This window comes from Trachypithecus francoisi, unplaced genomic scaffold, assembly GCF_009764315.1.
Source record: "Trachypithecus francoisi isolate TF-2019V2 unplaced genomic scaffold, Tfra_2.0 Lachesis_group19, whole genome shotgun sequence".
Taxonomy (NCBI): Eukaryota; Metazoa; Chordata; class Mammalia; order Primates; family Cercopithecidae; genus Trachypithecus; species Trachypithecus francoisi.
In genome coordinates this window covers 19,823,578-19,845,739 of record NW_022681464.1, presented here as the reverse complement: position 1 = coordinate 19,845,739, position 22,162 = coordinate 19,823,578, and the positions used below count along the sequence as shown (strand labels likewise).

Below are 22,162 nucleotides of genomic sequence, written 5' to 3'. Positions count from 1 at the left end.
CTTTCAACCTAATTGAAACTCCTCATGGGAAACTTGTTTGAATAATGCCCTGGACCCAATAGAGGCACTGGCCCACAGGTCCCTCTCTTTCCCTGCCTGCATTTCCTGACCTTCATGTGTGTGGCCTCCAGATGTGCCATGTACTTCCCAGGACCTATAAATAATAATACCTGGAGTCTCTCTCAACCATTGAGTCTCATCACAAGCTCTCCATCGTAAAGATCTTAAATTAAAACATTGACTCTCTTGAGACTGTAGAATATTAATAATGATTCTTCTACAGTTTTAGGCCCAGTTGTTTAGAAAAAAAAAAAAAAAAGGACACCCGAGAACAAACTGTGGACCAATATTTTTTGAAGTACCCTTTGTGATAAACAATTTAAAAACTGAATAAGGCCACCTAATATGATAATATAAATGAATTGATTAGTATACTACAATCCAAATTATAATTTAAAAAGTCAGATAGCTCAATTTTTTAGGAATAGAAAGTAGAATGGTGGTTACCAGGGGCTTAGGGAAAATGGGGAGTTGCTGTTGAGTGGGTATAGTTTCAGTGTTGCAGGATGAAAAAGTTCTGGAGATTCATTGCACAACATGAATATACTTAAAACTATTGAACTCTACAGTTAAAAATGGTTCTGATGGTAAAAAAAAATTTTTAAAAAGAAAAGAAAACCAGACGTCTGACATCAAGCTGATATAAGGAATTTATTGTGTAAAAAAGAAACATCTAGAGAATGCCACAGACAGGCCTAGTATGGCTACAGTACTGTATATAAAAGACAATTGCTCACAATGATAGCACTGAAGCACTGAGAGATACCAAAGTACTTTCTGAATCGAAGTCAAATGATACTCAGCATGGTTTTAATATCCTCATATATATCAACGTTTTACTACTACGATACTTTTGTAAACCAGGTAACCAGAATACCCAATCAGACAGCTTTTGGTGATATATAACTTGGCAATAACCCAGTCTGATGATACATAGAACTACTCACTATACTCATCTGGTACATACCTGCACAAACATTTTGAAATTCCAATTTCTTGGTCAAGTGATATGTTGCTTGAATTCATTAAATATATTTAGATTTCTGTATTATACAAAGTTAAATGTACAACTAAATTAGTATATGAAAAGTGCTCACTATGTTTTTACGGGAAATAATCCTGACAAAAATGTTTAATGAATATACTCTATACTAATTCTGCCTTTTTATACTTAATTCTAAATTTCTCCCCTCTAATTTACAACAAATTTTGTGATTTTTATAAGAATCTATGCCTCCCCAATTCTCAGATTCTTCTCTTTTCCTCCTTATTTCTTTGCTTAAATTCAGTATAAGCTTTCTTGGTATTTTAGGCTTCATGCATACTCTTATTCCTAAACACCAGCAGTTCCTTAGAGACCTAAAATCCAGTATAGGAATTACTGTGTTAGTTCTTGAAAAAGCATTAAAGACATTTTTTCCTGAAATACACAGAACATGTCATGTCAAATCTCTTGTTTACATAATAAAATGGTAATACCAGTGAATTGCACATATAGATTTTATCTCCAAGATAGAATAACTTAAATATTAAAACGTACCTTTAATTGACTTTGTAACAGACGGCAATATTCAATACAAAAATCACAAAACCCACTAACTTTAAATGCTGCATAGTACAGCATACAAACTCATCTCCCTATAAGCTATTCAAACTATGACAACTTTTTAAGCTACTCTAGCATTTAAAGCATAACTAGAAATTTATACGAAACACGATTTTATGTTCAAATATGGAAATAAGTAACATAATTCCAAAACCCAAAAGCATCCCAGCATTCTGTAAAAAGAAATATCCCCAGCGACTACATCCGTGGTCACTAGCATCATTGTGCAGCATTTCAGGTACCTTAAAAAAAAAAAGGTAAGGGAAAATAAGAGTGACATTTAAGTTTTTAGAACTACAGATTAGTTTTTAGAAAAATTTGTAGGACAGTATACTAGCTTTATTTGTAGCTGGATATACTGTGAGTTAATTCCTTAAAACATGATTACATACATACTGACTCTAGCTCATAATGTCACACAGCATTTCCTAGCAGTTTAACAATACTACTCATGATGTTCTGGGCAAGAAAAAGTTTGCATTGGTTCAGTGTGCTCCACTGGAAATGGAAAAGCTACATTGATTTTCCTATTTCAGTTCCTGGCTGCATATCTGAACTGGATGTAGTTTGTCTTTAGTTCAGAGATAGAAAACCTTATACTATATAAGATATATATTGTCTTTGATTGCTTACAAAGTAAAAAATAAAAATAAAATAATAAAATACAATTTTAGCAGTAAGACTGGCTGGGATTGTTTTGAGGACATTAGTGACAAAAAGATATGACTCCTTTGTTGACTAATAAACTAACCATTCTGAAGTATGCAGCATGCCAACAATATGTGTCTTGTCCTAGATTTCCTACAAATCTATAGAAAATTCACTGCCTGATTACTGAGATCACATCCTAAAATGATACATCAGAAGGATGTAGGTATTTTTGTGAATCCTGATACATATTAAGCAAGATAAAGGTATGATCAACAATCCAAAAAAAAAAAAAAAACTCTGAAGAACCTATATTCTTATATGTCACAAATTTCTGAATATAGAATCACTTCTCATAATGACCGCATTTAAAACCTTTTTTTAAAAAATGATTTTTTTTTTGAGACAGTCTTTCTCTGTTGTCCAGGCTGGAGTGTAGTGGTGCAATCTCAGCTCACTGCAACCTCCACCTCCTGGGTTCAACTGATTCTCCTGCCTCAGCCTCCCAAGTAGTTGGGACTACAGGCACATGCCACCACCCTTGGTTAATTTTTTTGTATTTTTTAGTTGAGACGGGGTTTCACCATGTTGGCCAGCCTGGTCTCGAACTCCTGACCTCATGTGATCTGCCCGGTTTGCTTTCCCAAAATGCTGGACTAACAGGTGTGAGCCACTGTGCCCAGCCAGAAAAAAAAAAAGAAAAAATGCTATTTTATTGAGCCTATAGTCCTAGCTACTCAGGAGGCTGAGGTGGAAGGATCATTTGGGCTCAGGAGTTTGAGACCAGCCTGGGCAACATAGCAAGATTCCACTTCCTGCTCCCCCAAAATAGAGAGAAAAATATGAGGCTTTACCGAATATTTATTTTATTGTTGGTCAATAATGTAATAAGATTTCTTAAAAACTTACCATATCAACCAGAGCAACATACATGAATAAGCCAGCAGTAAGTGCAAATATCCACATAGAAACATTTTCAGCATAATGACCAATGAAAATTCCTGTTGCCATTCCAAGATACGCCAGCATGGCTGACAAAGCATTATAAAGGACAGCCTGTTTAACGGTCATGCCAGCCTTTAGTAAAACAGCAAAGTCACCTTTAACAGAACACAAAAAAGGAGGAAAGTCATTGAGAAATCATTTTTAAGACACATACCGGCCGGGCGCGGTGGCTCAAGCCTGTAATCCCAGCACTTTGGGAGGCCGAGACGGGCGGATCACGAGGTCAGGAGATCGAGACCATCCTGGCTAACACGGTGAAACTCCGTCTCTACTAAAAACACAAAAACTAGCCGGGTGAGGTGGCGGGCGCCTGTAGTCCCAGCTACTCGGGAGGCTGAGGCAGGAGAATGGCGTAAACCCGGGAGGCGGAGCTTGCAGTGAGCTGAGATCCGGCCACTGCACTCCAGTCCGGGCGACAGAGCGAGACTCCGCCTCAAAAAAAAAAAAAAAAAAAAAAAAAAAGACACATACCAAGATACTTCCCAGATTTAAGAAAATTTTCCAGTGTTTTTGAGGGGGGAAAAAGAGACAAAATTAAGAATTACCTAGGGTTAAAGCAGTGTTACTCAGTAAATCACCCTAACAGCTGTATAAACTATTGTTTTTCCTTTTTATTCTTCATCATTCAACTTGATGTACAAACTCTTTCCTTTCTTCCTTTTTTTTTTTTTTTTTCAGACAGCATCTTGCTCTGTCACCCAGGCTGGAATACTGTGGCACAATCTTGGCTCATTGCAACCTCTGCTTCCTGGGTTCAAGCCATTCCCGTGCCTTAGCCTCCCGAGTAGCTGGGACTACAAGCGCATGCCGCCACACCTGGCTAATTTTTTTATTTTTAGTAGAGACAGGGTGTCACCATGTTGACCATGGTGGTTTCAAACTTCTGATCTCAGGTGATCCCCCTGCCCTGGCCTCCCGAAGTGCTGGGATTACAGGTGTAAGCCACTGCGCCCAGCCAGATACCTTATCCAAAAAATTTTTTTAAGGCTTACAACTTTGTCAAAATGATAAATACTAAAAATTTACTATCGTGTCTTGCACTGTTTTCAAGGAGCTTGGAATTTGGCCATAAAGAAGGGAGGAATGGGTGAAGAAGACACATGAGATGATCAGCAAATGATAATGGTAATGCATAACTAAGAGCTGAAGAGTTTAATGCTACAATTATAAAAGGAGAAAAGAGACACATGAAGATGGAAATAAGAGAGGGGCTTCATGGGACTTGAATGTGGAACATAAATTAGATGCTGAAGATTATAAGGAATGGCTGAACATACAAAAAGGAACAAAAGTGAAAATGGTATCGGCAGTATGTATGTGAATATATCTCTGTAAGAAGAAAAACAAGGACGTGAACTGGGATCCAGAACTAGGGAAGGTTTTAAGGCCCAATGACAAAGAAGAACAATATTCAACACAACTCATCCACTTCCATTCAATTCCAATGAGATTCTCTTTCTCAGCTTCTGTTAATGGAAGATGATTCCTTTGTATCCTGTAGTCTTATTCACCTTGTATGTATGAAGATGATCCCTGATGTCATCAGTATGCTGGTTAGCAGACTTATGAGAAGGCATGGAATTGATGAAGAAGCTTGCTCAACTACCATTAGCAAAAGCCAGTAACACTAGGACGTTTCACCCACCTGGTAAATACAATTTATGTGGTTCTCTTACCTAATTCATGAGGCAACTCATGACAGAACACAGCAACAGAAGTACTTAAACCACTCGATAAGCCTTCAGTAAAAGCAGCACCTGTGTAAAAATCAATCAGAAAAAGTTTGGTTACATTAATTTGTGTGCTTTTAAATCTTATCAGTATGCAAAACGAGGTAACAAAAAAACAGTATTTTGGCGTGAATGAACACAAGTTACCCAACCCAACTCTGTATCTTCTTTGTAAGAAATCTTAGAGTACATTCCATGAGGTCTAAATTTCCCAAAGGAAAACATCAGGCATGAAAGAGAAGGGAAGGTTTTCTATGCTTTAGAGTAAGCAGATAAAGTTATACAAATCTGAGGAGTAACTGCTACCATATAAAAGGCATATTCAAGAATATAAAATAAACTGTTAAAAAGGTTTAGGAAAAAACTCTTCTGTCAAGGATATAAACATGTTTCACTTGCCTCAGAGGAATTTACTATGTAACCAGATCTGTTTACATTTATTCTTTCACTATCTCAGTGAGAAAACTCTAAGACAAATAGCTGTCCCCTTTTAAAAAGCTGACATAGTATACAATCAATCAATTATAAACCATGACTGTGCTTTTTTTTTTTTTTTTTTTAAGAGATAGGGTTTCATTCTGTTGGCCAGGTTGGAGTTCAGTGGTGAGATCATAGCTCACTAGAACCTCAAACTCCCGGGTTCAAGCATTCCATCTACCTCAGCCTACCAAGCAGCTGGGACTACAGGTGTATGCCACCATGCCTGGCTAATTTTTTTTTATTTGTAGAGATAAGGTCTCACTATATTGTCTAGGCTGATCTTGAACTCCTGGGCTTAAGCGATCCTCCTGCCTTGGCCTCCCAAAGTGCTGGGATTACAGACGTGAGCTACCACACCCAGCCGACTGTGCAGTTGGACATTCCTCCTTTGTCTGTTTCAGCTCTGCATAACATAGTATGAGAGCAAGAGCACTCGACTCCCAGGGAGCCAAGGCCAGGCCTAGCTATAACACAGCATAGCCTCCTTGGGCAAGTGGCTCCACCTTTACAGGCCTCAGTTGCCTAACTGCATGGTTCCTTCCAGCACTAAATTATTAAAATTTGTAAGTATTCTGTTATCTCCCAATTGTGGTATAACAATTTATTAGCAAAAGTTCTATAATTCTTCTTAGGATAGAGATTGGTAACTGGACTTAGATGTATGAAGATTCCTTTAGCATAAAAGATGACAGAAAACATAATTTTACTTTTATAAATATTACTTACATTATCGATAAGGGAACTTCAATGTATAGGGAGAAAAAAAATCTCATACATGCATCATACAAATTAAAGGCTGATCTTAAGACCTTGCAATTTAAGAACAGCTTTTGACAGTTATAATTTAGGTTGTGGACTAGGCACAATTCCTAGCATTTAATCATACCTAACATTTATCAAGTACTTCATTGTCAAAGTAGTAAAAGAAAAAACAACATTTTTATACTCTTGGAAGTCACTAATATCCTCATCTAAACTAATCTATTCTCTGTTAAAATTTGACTAGGTGTTTAATGTGAAAATTTCAGAATCAATCAACAAGGAACAAATATGTAGACATATACCAATTGCTAGGCCATCGCTGAAATTGTGCAGGCCATCACCCATTATCACCATCCAGGCCAGAGTGGCGATGCCGGCATCTTTCAGCTCCTCCCGAGAGTAGCGCTGGCTGTGACTGTGAGGATGGTGGTTTTGGTGGTGGTGGTGATGGAGAATATGATGGTAGTCATGATGGTGGTGAATGAGATCGTCTGACTGGCCAAGTGTATCGTGGAAATGTGAATGGCATTTATTCTTGCACCCTCTGGGTACATATTCATTGTAGACTTCCTGTGGATGAGCATGAGCTATCATGACCTCTTCTTCTTCCAAGATTGCAGGCTGCTGAGAATCAAAGTGCGAGGGCTCTTGTGAGTCTGCTCGTAAATAGCCTTCAGTTCCTAGGAATAAACATAAAGGGTATGGGGCAGTTAGAAGGCTTTGTTAATGGACTTGGAGACATTTCAAACCTCACTGAAAAAGTCAACAAAAGATCTTAAAGCATGATAACTCCTTCATATATGCAGAACTAAACATTAAAGTATTACTAATGAAAAACATCAATAGATTTTTAATGAATTCCAGAAATAGAATGGTCTCAAATATTAAGAATGGATTTTAAATGTTAACCTTCAGTAACTACCTCTCAGATTCTCCTTTAATTTATTCTGCCTCCCTACCTTTTTAAAGATGTCTTTTTTCCTCATCCTAAGAACCTGCTTGTTTTAGAAAACATGTTACATTAGATATTTAAAATATTTATTTTAGAAAAATATCTTAGAGAAGTAATGAAAATTAGAAATAAAAAAACACGAATAATCCTGCCATGTGACTTCCTTTTTTGGAAGGCAAAATTCAAGGAAAAAACAGAGAATCTGAATTATTTCATCATCACCAAGAAGCAATTATTATCTATTTGTGCAAAGGAAAATAAATCTCCACAATAAGGTTGCTTTTTTTTCTCCTGTACATAGTTACCATCCCTGACACTGCAGTCCATTTCTAGGGCAGGTATTTCCTCCTCTTCATTACACATTTCACTGGAATCCATTTAAAAATCTGAAGAGGGGGCCAGGCACGTTGGCTCATGCCTGTACTCCCAGCACTTTGGGAGGCAGAAGTGGGCAGATCACAAGGTCAGGAGATCGAGACCATCCTGGCTAACATGGTGAAACTGTGTCTCTACTAAAAACAAACAAAAAAAAATTAGTCGGGTGTGGTGGTAGGCGCCTGTAGTCCCAGCTACTTGGGAGGTTGAGATAGGAGAATGGTGTAAACCCGGGAGGCGGAGCTTGCAGTGAGACCGGATGGCACCACTGCACTCTAGCCTGGACGACAGAGTGAGACTCTGTCTCAAAAACAAAACAAACAAAAACAACAACAACAAAAAATAAAATAAAAAACCAAAAAAAGGGAACAGATGCAGGAAGAACAGCGAAAGCATTTCACTTGGTCTTCAGAGAAAAACAGCATGTTGGAGAATATACAGTGGACAGGAAACCATACAAATAGGCAGTAGCAACAATAAAGTTGTTCTCTCCCCTCAGTCAACAACTGTCTATTACATACCGATACTAAGCCAGGTACTCCAGCACTAGGCAGTAGGGAGAGACTGGAGCATGACAAAGTGTCTGCCCTCAAGAAGCTTATCTAATCTTGTGGGGAGACAGCCACTGAGCAAGGAAACACAGGTATAAAAAAGGTACTGGAGGCACTGGTTTTAGAGAAGTGCAATATGGAAAGTGACTGGGAGACCTGTTGTAGTTGAGTGCTCAGTTCTGGCCTCTAAAGGAAATATCTGATTTGACACCTGAACAACAAGAGGAGAAATTTATGTGATGGTCTCAGAGAACAGTATTCCAAGCAGAAGGAATAGTGAGTACATGGCCCAGAGACAAGCCTTATGTGCTCCCAGGGTCAGCGGGGCTGGAGCACAGTGAACAATGTGGGAGAGTGGTGGGCTCAGCGGGACCTTGAAGATCATGGCAAGGAGCTAGGTTTAAAATATGAATCTTAACTCAGTCTGTCTGACAAGATATGCCAAGCAAACAGCCAAGTTTCAGGAAAAACATGGTAGATACAACCTTAGGCAAGTGATCAAAATTAACACCACCAATACGTGACAAAGAATCATATCAGGTGGCACACCATGTCACAGAAAAGGATAAGTACCATTTTGTGGTATTCCTGCCAAAACTGATCAACCTAATCATACAAAAATACTAAACAAACCCAAAATTAGAGGCAACTAAATGCAATATTTGATCCTGAATTGTACTCTGAAATAATATTTTGGTGGGGGTTGGGAGGAGTGTTGGGGTAAAAAAAAAAAGCACTATTAAGGCATTTGGAACAAAAGAATAACATCTACAGAGAATGGCACTGTATCAATATAAATTTCCTGATTTAATAATTAAACTCTCATTATATGAGAGAATGTCCATTTTCCTAGGGAACATACACTAAAGTATTTAGGAGTAAAGAAACATCATGTCTATAACTTACTCTCAAATGGTTTAGAAAAAAAGTGTGTGTGTAGCTGGCCCTTTAATCACTAAAAATTAAAGAAAAAGGTGTGTGTGTGTAGACAGAGCTAGAGAAAAAGAGGGAGAAATAAATGTGTGGTAAAATAACCGGGGAATATGAGTGAATGGGATACAGGAATTCTTTGTACGATTCTTGAAACTTTTCTGAGTATGAATTTACTTCAAAAGTTACAGGAAAAATAAATGTAAATATACATAAAACAACTTACTCACTGGCAATTTTTTAAAATGTATGAGATACCGAAAAACCCAAAACCAAAGAACATGGTCCCATTTCTTCCAGATAGTCCAAGTTGCCTGCAAATCATACAGCAATGAACTCGTTCTAGCCCTAAAATTTACGCATAAGAACTTACGATCATCTGTATCTACTTTCTCCTCATTTGCTGAAAGTTGAGATTCATACTTGGACAACTGCTTCTTAATCTCCACATCATCATCATTTTCGGGTTTCTTCTGATTCTAAAATAGTAAAGGAAAACAATACTTTAAAACAATAATTTGTTATATATATATATATTATATATATATATATACAGTTTTTGATCAATAACCAGGTAAGCAAAAGACACAGAATGCCCCTACAGTCATCTGCTCTAAGCATAGTCCCACACTAGCAGCACAATATCTCCTGGGAACTTGTCAGAAATGCATACTTCCGGCTGGGTGCTGTGGCTCACGTCTGTAATCGCAGCACTTTGGGAGGCCGAGACAGGCAGATCACGAGGTCAGGAGTTCGAGACCAGCCTGGCCAATATGGTGAAACTCCATCTTACTAAAAATACAAAAATTAGCTTGGCGCGCCTGTAGTCCCAGCTACTCAGGAAGCTGAGGCAGAAGAATTGCTTGAACTCGGGAGGCAGAGGTTGCAGTGAGCCGAGATCGTGCCACCGCACTCCAGCCTGGGTGACAATCTCAAAACAACAACAACAACAACAAAAAACCCAGCTAGGGGCATTTCCTTCAGGCATCTAGTGATCTGGTAACCACCTGCCTGGCTGCCTCCATGCCTCTTCTGCACACTGAAACCCCATACTTCTCATACTTTTTATAACCTCAAACTATAGTTTTTTAGTTATTAAAATAAAACACTTTTCTTTAATAAAACACCATTAACATGATTTCTCTTTTAAAACAAGCCTCTATTAACCTTGAATTCATCACTGGGCTTTAACCATCCCAAATACCATACCAGAGAAATTGTACCTAAGTCCAAGCAGCCTCTATGTTGCGTAAAGGTCACTGTTCGAACAATGGTGCCTGTGTATCATCTACTTAGACAGAACACTTAAAATAAAGGTTTACACATAAATAACAGATTTCTTATTTGCAGTACCTTTAAATATGATGATCACCACCATACCTAAGATTTCATTCGAGCTCTAATAGCATATCAAGTATCTATACATTCTTAGGTTTTAAGAGCTTTTAAAGGCAAACACACACACAAATCTTTACACTTTTCCTAAATATAATGCCTCAATCACAGAAAGTACTTAAATATTTGTAAAAGTAAATGAACTCAGGGTATCTTAAATCATTTATGCTGGTGCTTTATTTCTCATTGGGCAATTGTTCTAGAAGGTAGAGTTTAACAAATTCTTTCATTCCATAAGTATTAAGGGCCCATAATGTTCCCTATGCTAAATGCTGGGAGTAGAACATAAAATAAGCCCCACACAGTCTCTGTTCTCGTGGAGCTTATTATCCACAGGGAGAGGGATTTTACACAGGTAATGATTATACACTTCTTTGACTATAATTTTTGACACATTTTATAATAGAAAAGAACAGAGTGCTATTAAGAGTGTACAATAACATGACCTCAATAATTTCCAGGTGGCCACTGAAAAAATATAACTTATACCAAGACCTAAAGATAGGCAGGAATTTGGTGGGGAAGGTAGGGGAGGCAGCATTCCAGGCAGGGAGTAGCACCTGGAAGGGGTCAGCACTGCTCTGGAACTCAAAGAAGTACAAGGTGGCTGGGGCCTACTAGGTCAGAGAGGGTGGCCAGAGATGAGGCTGAGGCAACTAAAGGAGATCAGACAACAGAACTCTGTTAAGAATAGTGGGCTTTGTCCAAAAACTTATGCAGTCACTGAAGGAAAGATTCTAAGTAGTGGTGGGCAACCTCATCATATTTTCATTTAAACAAATCACTGCCTGCTCTGTGAAATCTAGATTGGGAAAAGGAGGAAAGCAAAATAATGTGGACAGGCTCCTACTAGGAAGCAATAACTGTCACTCAGGTGGGAGATAACCATGGCTTGGACTAGAATGACAGCAAGAAAGATGGAGAGGAATGGAGAGACCGTGGACATACTTATTGAAACTTGGTTGGATATGGGGATGAGGGGGATATCAGAGATGATTCTCTAGTTTTCATCATCAACAATAACCTTCATTAGCAGAAGGTTAACCTTAAGTAGCAGAAGGCAGGTAGCCTAAAAATATGATATATAGAATCTCCCAGGGATGCAGGATGGACTTCTTAAGAAAAATCCTAAGTAAAATGCCCTGTTACGAGCTTGAAGAACTCCCCGTACTCACAGTATAATGAATAGTATTTTTCTTTTAGAGAGAATTAGATTAAAAATTATTAAGTAACTTTAATATCTGGATGCCTTTAACAAAAGATAAACTCACCATATTCCAAAAAGGGAAGAGAACATGTAACATTTGCAAAACTCCTATGGGAAGTCTTCGTCTAGAAATTATGCTTACTTGCTGTTTCATGTTCCTTAAACATTGAATATTTATTACCATCTATCATGTACTAGACGCTATTCTACACATTGGAGACAGAGCTGTAAACAAGACAGATCCTGGCTTTTAAGAGCTTACATTCTAGTAGATACTATTTTAAAGCAGAGCGTATCAAACTACTCTATAACCCACATTAATACATGTAATGTAAAACAGTAATATATATATAATATTACTGTTGCATTTAAAAATATTGGTTATGACATACAGATTGATTTTATAACTCACTAACAATCTAGAGTTATAACCTAGAGTTAAAAAAGAAAAAATATTCTGTATCAGCTAACAGAGGGCCTATTTCTTGGAGTCCTAGGTTAAAGAGTGCTAAGTTAAAGAAGAGCTATCCTTAGCTGGGCATGGTGGCATGAGCCTATGGTTCCAGTTACTTGGGAGGCTGAGATGGGAGGATTGCTTAAATCCAGGAATTTGAAGCTGCAATGAGCTATGATCATGCCACTGCACTCTAACCTGGGCAACAGAGCAAGATCCTGTCTCTTAAAAAAAGATCCTGTTTTCTTAAAAAAGGAAAAAAAGAAAAGAAAAAAGAAAAGCTGTATTTAGGTAAAACTTGGAAACAAAATTGAAATGAGAATGTTAAATAAATTATGGCATTTTGACCCAGACATACCGTTAAAAAAAAAACCAACCCATCCCCCAAGTCTCCCAGAATGAAAATTGATTTTTTTTTTTAATGTAAGAATAATTGCAGAAGACTTAAAGAAGTAGGAATAAACTAGTCCATATATGGCAGGTAACCTAAAACTATGATATATGGGATCTCCCAGGGGTGCAAGATGGCTCTCTTAAGGAAAATTCTAAGTAAAAAATGCCTGAAGAGCTCACAGTACTCACCATATAATGAGTAGCTTTTTTTTTTCTTTTTGAGAGAATTAAATGAGATTAGAAACTATTCAATAACGTTAAGAAACAGTCCAAGGGAAGCAATTGGGACAATGGGAACACAGAAGATGACTTCCTTGATTAAGAAAAAATAAGCTATTCTTATTTTACTTCTTCCCTCTATATTTAGGTGCACTAAAGAGAGGGTTCCAAATTTTTAATTTGAGGTTTCAGTGAATGTTAAATCCCTAAAAGCAAATAGTCCTAGTATGTAAACACTCTCCTGTTTACACATGCATTTGTTTCCCACAGTGAGCTCTATGCTCAGCAAGAATCAACTGTGCTAGTTTTGAAACCTCTTCACGCCAGTTATATTTATTACTGTAATTGCACAATTTAATTACACATTGCTCAAACAATGAAATTATGGTAAGGAGTTACTTCTTTTTTGGGGAATAGAAATAGGGTCTTGCTATGTTGCCCAGGCTGCTCTCAAACTTCTGGCCTCAAGCAATCCTGTAGCTTCAGCCTCCCAACGTGCTAGGATTATAGACATGAGCCACCGTGCCTGGTAGGGGGATACTTAATTCCATGAACACAAAAGCTGAATGCTTGGAAGATTCAAAGGCAAGGTGCTAAAAAAAGATATCAAATTACATAAGGCTACCACTGAATAAATTTTTTTTTAATTTCCAAAACCTAGATTCTACATTCAGAATAGCTTTAAGTGTGTAATCTCTTGTTCAATTTTAGAGAGACCAAAATTGGAAATCATAGATGAAGCCGCATGGCTGATAAAGAAAAAAAGAAAAGATAATACAGAACACAGAACTCCAACTTGAAGAAAATCCTGGTCAATATCAAATGACCAGAATATGAGTGTACAGATGTATTAGGTTAGATTAAAATGTTGAGATGTGAACACATCATTTTTTTTTTTTTTTGAGACAGAGTCTCACTGTTGCCCAGGCTGGAGTGCAGTGGTGTAATCTCAGCTTACTGGAGCCTCCGCCTCCTGGGTTCAAGCAATTCTTGCGCCTCAGCCTCCCAAGTAGCTGAGATTACAGGCATGCACCACCTCACCTGGCTAATTTTTGTATTTGTAGTAGAGATGGGATTTCGCCACGTTGGCCAGGCTGGTCTCGAACTCCTGGCCTTAAGCGATCTGCCTGCCTTGGCCTCCCAAAGTGCTGCGATTACAGGCATGAGCCATTGCACCTGACCCACATTATTTTTAAGAGTCTCCTGACAGTCTTCTGAATGACTTGCCTGATCATATCAAATAAAAAGTGGCAAATTACCATAGGGGACTCAAAAGTGTTTTTTCGCCAGAAAGAAAGAGCCTATTGTTTGACTTCATTCCATTTCTAATCCAATTTGCAAAGGGCAAGCCTATAAAAGTGACATACCCTTTAAAAGAAAACAGAACATTTAACTACTGGTTGACTAATTAGAAATTAATCACATTAGTTAATCATAATTACTAATAAATATTGATAGTGTATCCATGTATACATGATGCTTCTGGTCTTCAAGGTCCTGGTACCTTGTCTGGTCACTTATACAGATGTTCATCCTTCCCTTTCTTACCCTGTCATGAGTTTCAAAAGAATAGCAAAGATAGAAAATTTCAGAGCTATTAAGATATAGAAATGCTCCTCACAAACATCTCTGGGACCAAAAAGTACTTCAAGGGTACTGAACTCCCTCTCATATAAAGTTCACACAACCTGGGCATGCTAGTTTAACAATCTAGTTAGAGTACTACTATAAATAAATGTCTGAAGCATAGTAAGTACTCAGCATACATTTTCTTACCTTTTTCTTCTTATCTTTAAATTGTTTGATCAATGTGAGGACATGTTCGACAAGAAACATGAAATACAGGCCTCCTAGAGCTGTTAGACCCTTCCATGTGGAATCAAAATAGGCACTTTCTTCTATGTTTTGAGAAGATAGATGACTGAAAAGTGGTCCACTTTTCATTTCCATTGCTGGTTCTTCATGGCTATGACTATGGTGGTGACTTGCATGAGACTGAAGGCAAAATAATTTGTTATTTATAAATTCATCAGTTTCACACAACAAGTCAGAAAGTTGGCTAGGTAAGGTCAAAACTGAAATCATTCAGTTACGCAATTATTCAGATATTTCAGAGACGAGGTGCAGTTTAGGAAATTAAAAATAAAATGACCAATGAGTAGCTAGCTATCTAGAACTTAATGCATGTCATGTACTTCAGATACATTCCCAGTGACCCTCATAATACATAAATAGTAAGCATTTTCAATGCGTGACAAATTACCATGGCCACAAATAACAGGAATACTAGACTTAATGTGCACAGTTTCTACTGCTTATATTCCCAACCGAAAAGCCCATACCAATGTCATCAGACTAGCATTGTAAGAAGCCTAGTGTGTGTGTGTTGGGCCCTGGCAGGTACCCGAGATCCAGGTGTACTGCCCTAGCAGCCTGTAGCTGAGTAGAGTAGTAACTACCGCTATTGCACATTAGGGAATCGGGTGTGGAACACACTAAGAGACTGGGGGATCACAGAGTACGCCCCATACACATGCCACTTTCTATCAGCAGGTCTTCCCGAACATCTGCCATCTGGTGGTCCGAGAGCTTGTCAGAGCAACATAGTTTTCTTTCACTACTGAATGGAACATGAGATTTGTAGTGCTCTAGGCATGGTGTGATTTCCTTTTCCCAATCACCCGAAAACCTTTAATGGGAATTTAAATAATGAAACACGCATATTTTTTGACTGAGCACTTATTCCAAATATCTGCTGGAAAAGTAAATTCACTTTACCAAACTTGTTTTATGTGTCATGAAGTGTAAATCCCTAAATACATACACAAACATTCAAGTCTGAAGAAAACCTCCAAGTTTCTTGGGTACATAAAGGGTCACATATTTTATTTCTGTGGCAATTACACTAACAGATAAAGCAGATAACTCACATTGCTGCAGTACCTCACAGTACTAATAGCCGGGCAGAATTTGTCTCTTTTTATTAAGTGGGTTTCAAAAAGTTAAATTAGTCTGTGTTTTGTAAAAGGAAAGCAAAAATTTCACAAATGTATTAAGATCCAGCAGAAAAATACAGATTTTACTTACCAAATATATTTTAAAATAAGCCTTTCTAAACCAAATTTCTAACATTTCATACAAAAAATTCTAGTAAAAACCAAAACATATTATTTTTTCAGTGTTGAATAATCAAACACTAACAGGAAAAATTACTATACTTACATGTGGAAGAAGGTGTAAAAAAGCATCTCCACTCAAAGTCCCAACGGCCAGTGCAACAAGGAAACTCAGGAGAAATTTGAAAAACACCCGATTCATGAGAGGCACTAAGATAACCCCCAGCAGAGACAGGAAACTGATGATGGAAATGGCTATAAAACCACCAACCCAGGCTGTCAAACAAAACAAAACAGAGCAAAGAAAAATTATACAATTAATAAACTTCACAAGAAAGACTTTTGGAGAGTAGCATAAAGCAACATGTAAAAGGAGAGAAGCTAAAAACACACAAATTCAACGTGAATAGGACCTACTGTGGCAATAGCACAATAACCAAGAAATCTGTTGTTGGCTCAAATGAACAACCTGACGGGTACTTAAGAACTCTCCAGGTAAGGAGCATAGCTCTAACGGGAAATTCTTCAGGTTGGGGTGAAACAGGAAAAATAAATGGTTACCAAGGATGAACTGTAGCTCACTTAGGAACTGAACTTTCAGATTCCCATAACAGCTAAATTATAAAAGAGGTTTTTTTTTTTTTTCTTAGAGAAAAGGAGAAGAAAATAAAGAAGAGGAGGAAACCAGGAATTCAATAATATCCTCAGAAAACAAAGCAGTGATTCCTTCCTCATTACTTTTGAGCAATGCGACTCTACCCTATAGCATAGCTTATCCTAGTTTCACTTATCAATAAGAATGTATCAGTATTAGGTTTCTAAGCAGCATAAATGAACCCAAGACCTCTTCCCAAACAGTGTGACATGATATAAAAATCCCAAATTTCAGGTGATCCTGACACCTTCTTGTAGGATGAACACAGAGAAGTCCTAATTGAAATTTGATTTTCTGGGTTTTTTTAAAGGGCAGGGCTAACACCCCTTCCTTGCTTTCTTCACATTCAAGGCAAAGAACAACTAAGATGACATATGTGGAACTGTACTGGAAAACAAATGGGCTGATGCAAATCTAAGGAAAAGTACAACATAAATGAATCTACTGAAATTGTTTTTACATAAAAAAGGCAATTTTACCTATTTGTAATGAATAGGTCCTTGGAGGGATTTCAGCCTTCTTTTCACTTGTATGAATCAGACAAGATCTAGCATCAATTTGGTTGATGATGGCTGGACAGAGATAGTTGAATTCTGTTGCATTCAGCGGAACCTGGATGCCCATGCCATGAGATGTCAGTAGTTTTGACGCATTGAAACACTGAAAGAAACAAAGCAGGGAAAATCACCAAAAGGCATCCCCATCAGAGTAATGTGATGACACAATACTCTTTTTAACTAAAGCTACTTCTTTGTTTTCTCGAGTTAATGAAAATTAAAATCAACTTCTGTTTTGAGCACTTTGGAACTTGCCTCCAGCTACCTGGCAATACTGTCACCATAGTGGTATCCCACCTTTTCTGTCTATCTCATCAGAGAAGCAGTACATCATGAGTCACCTAGGGAGAAAGCCTCAAGTGGAACGAGCATGAGGATAAATGGAGATTCACAAGCCTGTTAACTCACTGTATAAACGTATTAAGGAAATGAGCTTCAATTTCAAAATGGGGTTCATCAGAGATTGAGAAATATGTTGCTTCAGTACTAACGCTATCCTACTTGGCCTAAACAAGTCCAAGACATGCCCCTCTTCTAGTAATGACTCTACTTGCAAAAACTCAGTTCTGTCTACATACCTGGCAAAGTAATGCTCTGCAATGAGAGGATATTAAATTATGCAGATTATTCTTGTGGAGGGCAAGGCTGGTTAATAAAACAAACCTGTACCGGCAGGCAGATGTTTTCAACTATTTAATTAGATGACAAACTTAGTTTGAAGTTATTCCTCTGTGCAATCTCTCCCCCAACCAAAAAAGAAAAAGAAAACAAACAAACAAATAAAACCCAATCCTGACTTTAGTACCAATTTCTCATCTTCTGTAAAGACATTTTCAACTCCCACCACAGTTCTCAGTTGGTACTACTCAGAGCAAACTTTATCACCAGGTCCGCTATGGCTATGACGATTACTAGGATTAGTCCAGAATTAGTACAGTCACATGCTGGTTTGAATGAAGTACTGAAGTTTTGCTTATTAAACTGTATCAACTAATTCCTTGTTCCTTTTTTTTGACATAATTCCCTGTTCTTGACATCTCTCAGCCAAGGTGAATTATGTACAGTCTGGAAGTCTACTCTAGAAAAACCACATGAACTCAGAACCTCACTGCCCAGACTTTTCCCTTGTCCAGCATGACGTTCATGGAAATTGCTCCAATTTCAATCATTCCTCAAGTCATGGTGGACCTTCTGTCAAGTACGCAGCAGTGGTATTCTCAGTAGTCTTCGGCCTCCTCAGTCACACAATATGGATTCTAACATCCTGCTTTCTAACATCCCTACAATATGGATTCTAACTCCTGCTTTCAACTCCTCATTTTCTATTTTTTATTAATAATGTTCACCTTTATAGACTTTCTCTAAAGATAGCCTTGATATCTTTCTCTACATATTTTATATTCTATATTTCAAAAAATTTTAGGAGGCAGCACTATAGTCACCAAAATAACCGTTCCCTAAGTTCCAAATTAGGAATGTTTACAATATAGCAGGCAGCTGAGAAGGTGGAAATTCCCTTTTCAATAACTTCATCATTTTACTTTTACTTTAAACTCGTCACAACTAGAAACAGAGTAGCAGGGACAGGACAGACACACAGGTATATTAAAATAATGCACTCATCTTACCTCCTGAGGATTTTCATTCGTGTTTCTAGAATACATAAAGCCTTTTCGGGGCTCACTCATAGATTCATTTGTTTTCCTACGAGCCAGCCGGCTCACCAGGCTCTTTTCTGTGACACTGGGTGGAGTGGAGCTGCTTACATCTTTGGGGAAGAGTTTTCCAGGTCTTGGAGTCTCTATTGTCTCTAAAAAGTGAGTTCCTTCAGAGACAGTGTTGTACACAGTTGAGGTCACTTCACTAGTACTAACACTGTCCTTGACATTCCTTCTACCATTGGCATGTTCTGGTCGGTGAGCTCCTTTCCCTTGGCTGTTTCTAGGATCTTTACCTGAACTATCTGAGTCATGTTCTGGGCAAAGAGCTTTTCGCTTATTTTTACCAGAAGCAGCATGATTACGGTGAGAGTGATGCTCGTGGTCCGAGTGATGCTCGTGGTCCGAGTGATGCTCATGGTCATGGTGTATATGGATTCTTTTAATCTTATCTATGCCTATATTTTGAAGTAATTTTCTGAACCCTTCAACTGACAAAGAATTATTTTCTCCATAGCGGTAGAAAAGCTGTTGTAGATGATACTGCCGTGTGGTAATTGCCAAGTCAACATTAATGCCGGATTCCCAATTTGGACTACTTTTCTCAGTGGTCTGGGGGAAAGCAGCTGCTGATTTTAGTTCATGAAGGGGATTTGTGACAGAGAGGGTGAAGGTCAGGATCAAGATTACAGATAATTTCCTCGCCATTGCACCTTCCTAGAAAAGACAGGAAAAAAAATTAACTCACTTCTAAAACAAATTGAATTAAGAAACCTCATACTGAAAATTAACGTGTAATCAAGTAATCAAAGTTGCCAGAGCATCATGTGGTGTGACTAGTGTGGCACTAGGTAGTGTGAAGATGGAAAGAACTATAGTCCTAGGCTCTACCCTTGCATTCCTAAAACACATGAAACAAATGGAGAACAGCTAACTGAGTGCTAAGAGACTGCCATTAGCACTGTAAAAGCAATAGTAATTCAGAGACAGGAGCGATCCATGTGGCCACAGCCATCAACTTCTTACTGAAGTTGAGAATTTATTTGAATGAGTATTGGAATCACTGAGGCCAATGATTCAAAATGAAATCTAGGCCAGGTGTGGTGACTCATGCCTATAATCCCAGCACTTTGGGAGGCTGAGGCAGGCAGATCACCTGAGGCCAAGAGTTTGTGACCAGCCTGGGCAACATGGTGAAACCCTGTCTCAAAAAAAAAAAAAAAAAAGAATGAAATGAAATCTAGCTACCTTGATCATCACCATCATTTCATAAGATAATCTTCAAGCACCAAAAAATAGAAATAATAATCTCAATTCACATATTTAAAAATTTTAAACTAATACACTTTCCTTATATACAAGTCCATTTAAGACCCCTTTGTGCAATCACAATCCTCAAAGGTGCTCAATTTTGCCAGTGTATCCCTCAGGATATTTTCTATGCATACTCAAATACATGTATACTTAATTTTTCAAAAAAGATTTTTTAAAAATTTAATTTAATTTTATTTTTGTGTAGAGAAGAGGTCTTACTATGTTGAGGTCTCACGATGTCGTCCAGGTTGGTTTTGAACTCGTGGCCTCAAGAGATCCTCCACCTCCACTTCCCAAAGTGCTGGGATTACAGGCGTGACTACTATGCCCAGCCTCAAATAGGTGTGTACTTTAAATACACACTGAATCTTTTTTTCCTTCTTGACAATGAATCAGACACGTTATGTCCATACATAGAATTCTTAAAGTAAACTGAACTTCATGAAAAACTCCCTTGTAGCATCCTTGTGTTACTACAAACCAGTCAACATTTAATCACAGACTGTTAATAATCCACAGCAGTGTTTGGAACCAAAGGCCTATGCCCCAAGGAGGAGGGAGCAATTGAGTTGGAGCTTGAAAAGCAGAATTCAGTTAAGCAGAGCCAGAATTCGAGCCAGAATTCAGTTAATTCAGATCCAGTAGGATGTCCAGCACCAACGGTGGAGGTGGTGGTGGTCAAACCCACATCTCCAGCAAAAGACGCAGACGTCAAGCTTCCAACTGAGCAAGAGCATGGGGCAATCCAGCTCTATCAGGGTCAGCTGTTCTTCTCTGGGCAGCGCTCTCGCATTCATTACCATATCTAAAACACCGGTAATTCCTATTTTGCAAGGCGAATGAGGAAAACACATGAAGGAATGTGTATTACAAGTACTCGTTAAACTCATGTGTTGCACAAGTGCGGGGTATTATACAGGGAACAGTGGGAAATGGAAGTACGGGGTAGAACGACGCTCCTGAAAGAGGAATCTTTGGGGCTTGAAGTTTCGGGAATTCTTCTACTAGGCAAAAGATAAACATTTAGAAATCATTCCCAGGAGAGAGGCGAGCAGCGGGGTGGGAGGGGACTAGCACAGAGGACAGCTCCGAGCCTTTCTCCAGGGAGGATGCTGAGCGCGGTCGCGGACCCGTTGAAGGATCTCCTTTCCAGCAAGTTGGCGTGTGCTGGAGGAAAACGGAAAGCAGAGGGGAAGGGCCTTGGAGAAAAAGGCGAGTACAGAAAACGGAGAAGAGGGCACAAAGCTCTCTTCTAAAAGCTTTTTATTTCTAAACACGTCAGCCCCTTCTTCGAATATGGGATGAAAAGTACGGATCTTTTCCTCAAAAAATTCTCCGTTGCACCCCGAAACCCATCTGAGCATCCTAAGTCCGCCTCTCTAGGGCGAGTGGGCGCCTGCGGCGGGCTCCCCCCAGCATCCTCTTTCTGTAGCCCCCTGCTCGGTCCGCAGGACACCGTTCTCCGCAGAACACCCCCTCCCCGCCCCGCCTATCTGGCCTGCGGAGCTCCCCTCCCAGCCGCCCTGCTCCCGGACCTGAGAGACACGTCTCCGCGGCCTCGTCGTCCCACGGCCCGGCCACGCGCGCAGGTTTGGTTCCACACGGGCGGTCCAAAGGGCTCGGAACGGGCCCACTGGTCTCTTCAAAAAATCTCTACCAGACGCGGACACGCAGTGGTTTCATTGGGTTGGCTGCCCCTCGGTCCGGAGGTAGCGCCGCGCAGCCACCCGGCAGCCGCGCCCCTAGCCTTCGCTGAGCTGGAGGACAATCACTAATTACCGCCGCGCGCTGCGCCGCGGGGAACCACCGCCCCCTTCGGCCAGGACTGCGGGGCATGCGCAGTGCGACCCCGGAACCCGGCTCCGCAGACGGATCCGCTTTTCCGTGTGTTAGCCGACGCCGCGGGGGCGTGGCGCGGCCTAGCGCACTCTGAGCAGTTTGGGGGTCATTTCCTCGAGGCCCTACTCGCTAGCCAGCGGCCCTGCGGCCAGCTCTGGCCGCTGCTAGGAGCCGGGTCATAAGGGGTAGCGAGACGTTTCTGACGCTGCCCTGGCACATGAGCCCCGGGTCCTTCAGGGAGGGTCCCGAGCCACTC

The 22,162-nt window shown here is 39.3% G+C and overlaps 1 protein-coding gene across 1 annotated transcript; it reads right to left on the bottom strand.

Moving 5' to 3' along the window:
- Window positions 1-692: 692 nt before the first annotated feature.
- On the bottom strand, window positions 693-21,734 carry SLC39A6 (solute carrier family 39 member 6). Its single transcript, XM_033177951.1, has 10 exons — window positions 21,603-21,734; window positions 18,724-19,470; window positions 17,018-17,198; window positions 15,990-16,159; window positions 14,544-14,762; window positions 9,473-9,578; window positions 6,594-6,971; window positions 4,996-5,076; window positions 3,224-3,414; window positions 693-1,908 (listed from the first exon to the last, which is right to left on the bottom strand). The coding sequence occupies exons 2-10, from the start codon at window positions 19,459-19,461 to the stop codon at window positions 1,756-1,758; spliced, it is 2,217 nt and encodes a 738-aa protein (XP_033033842.1). The 5' UTR covers window positions 19,462-19,470; window positions 21,603-21,734; the 3' UTR covers window positions 693-1,755.
- Between the last annotated feature and the right edge of the window lie 428 nt (window positions 21,735-22,162).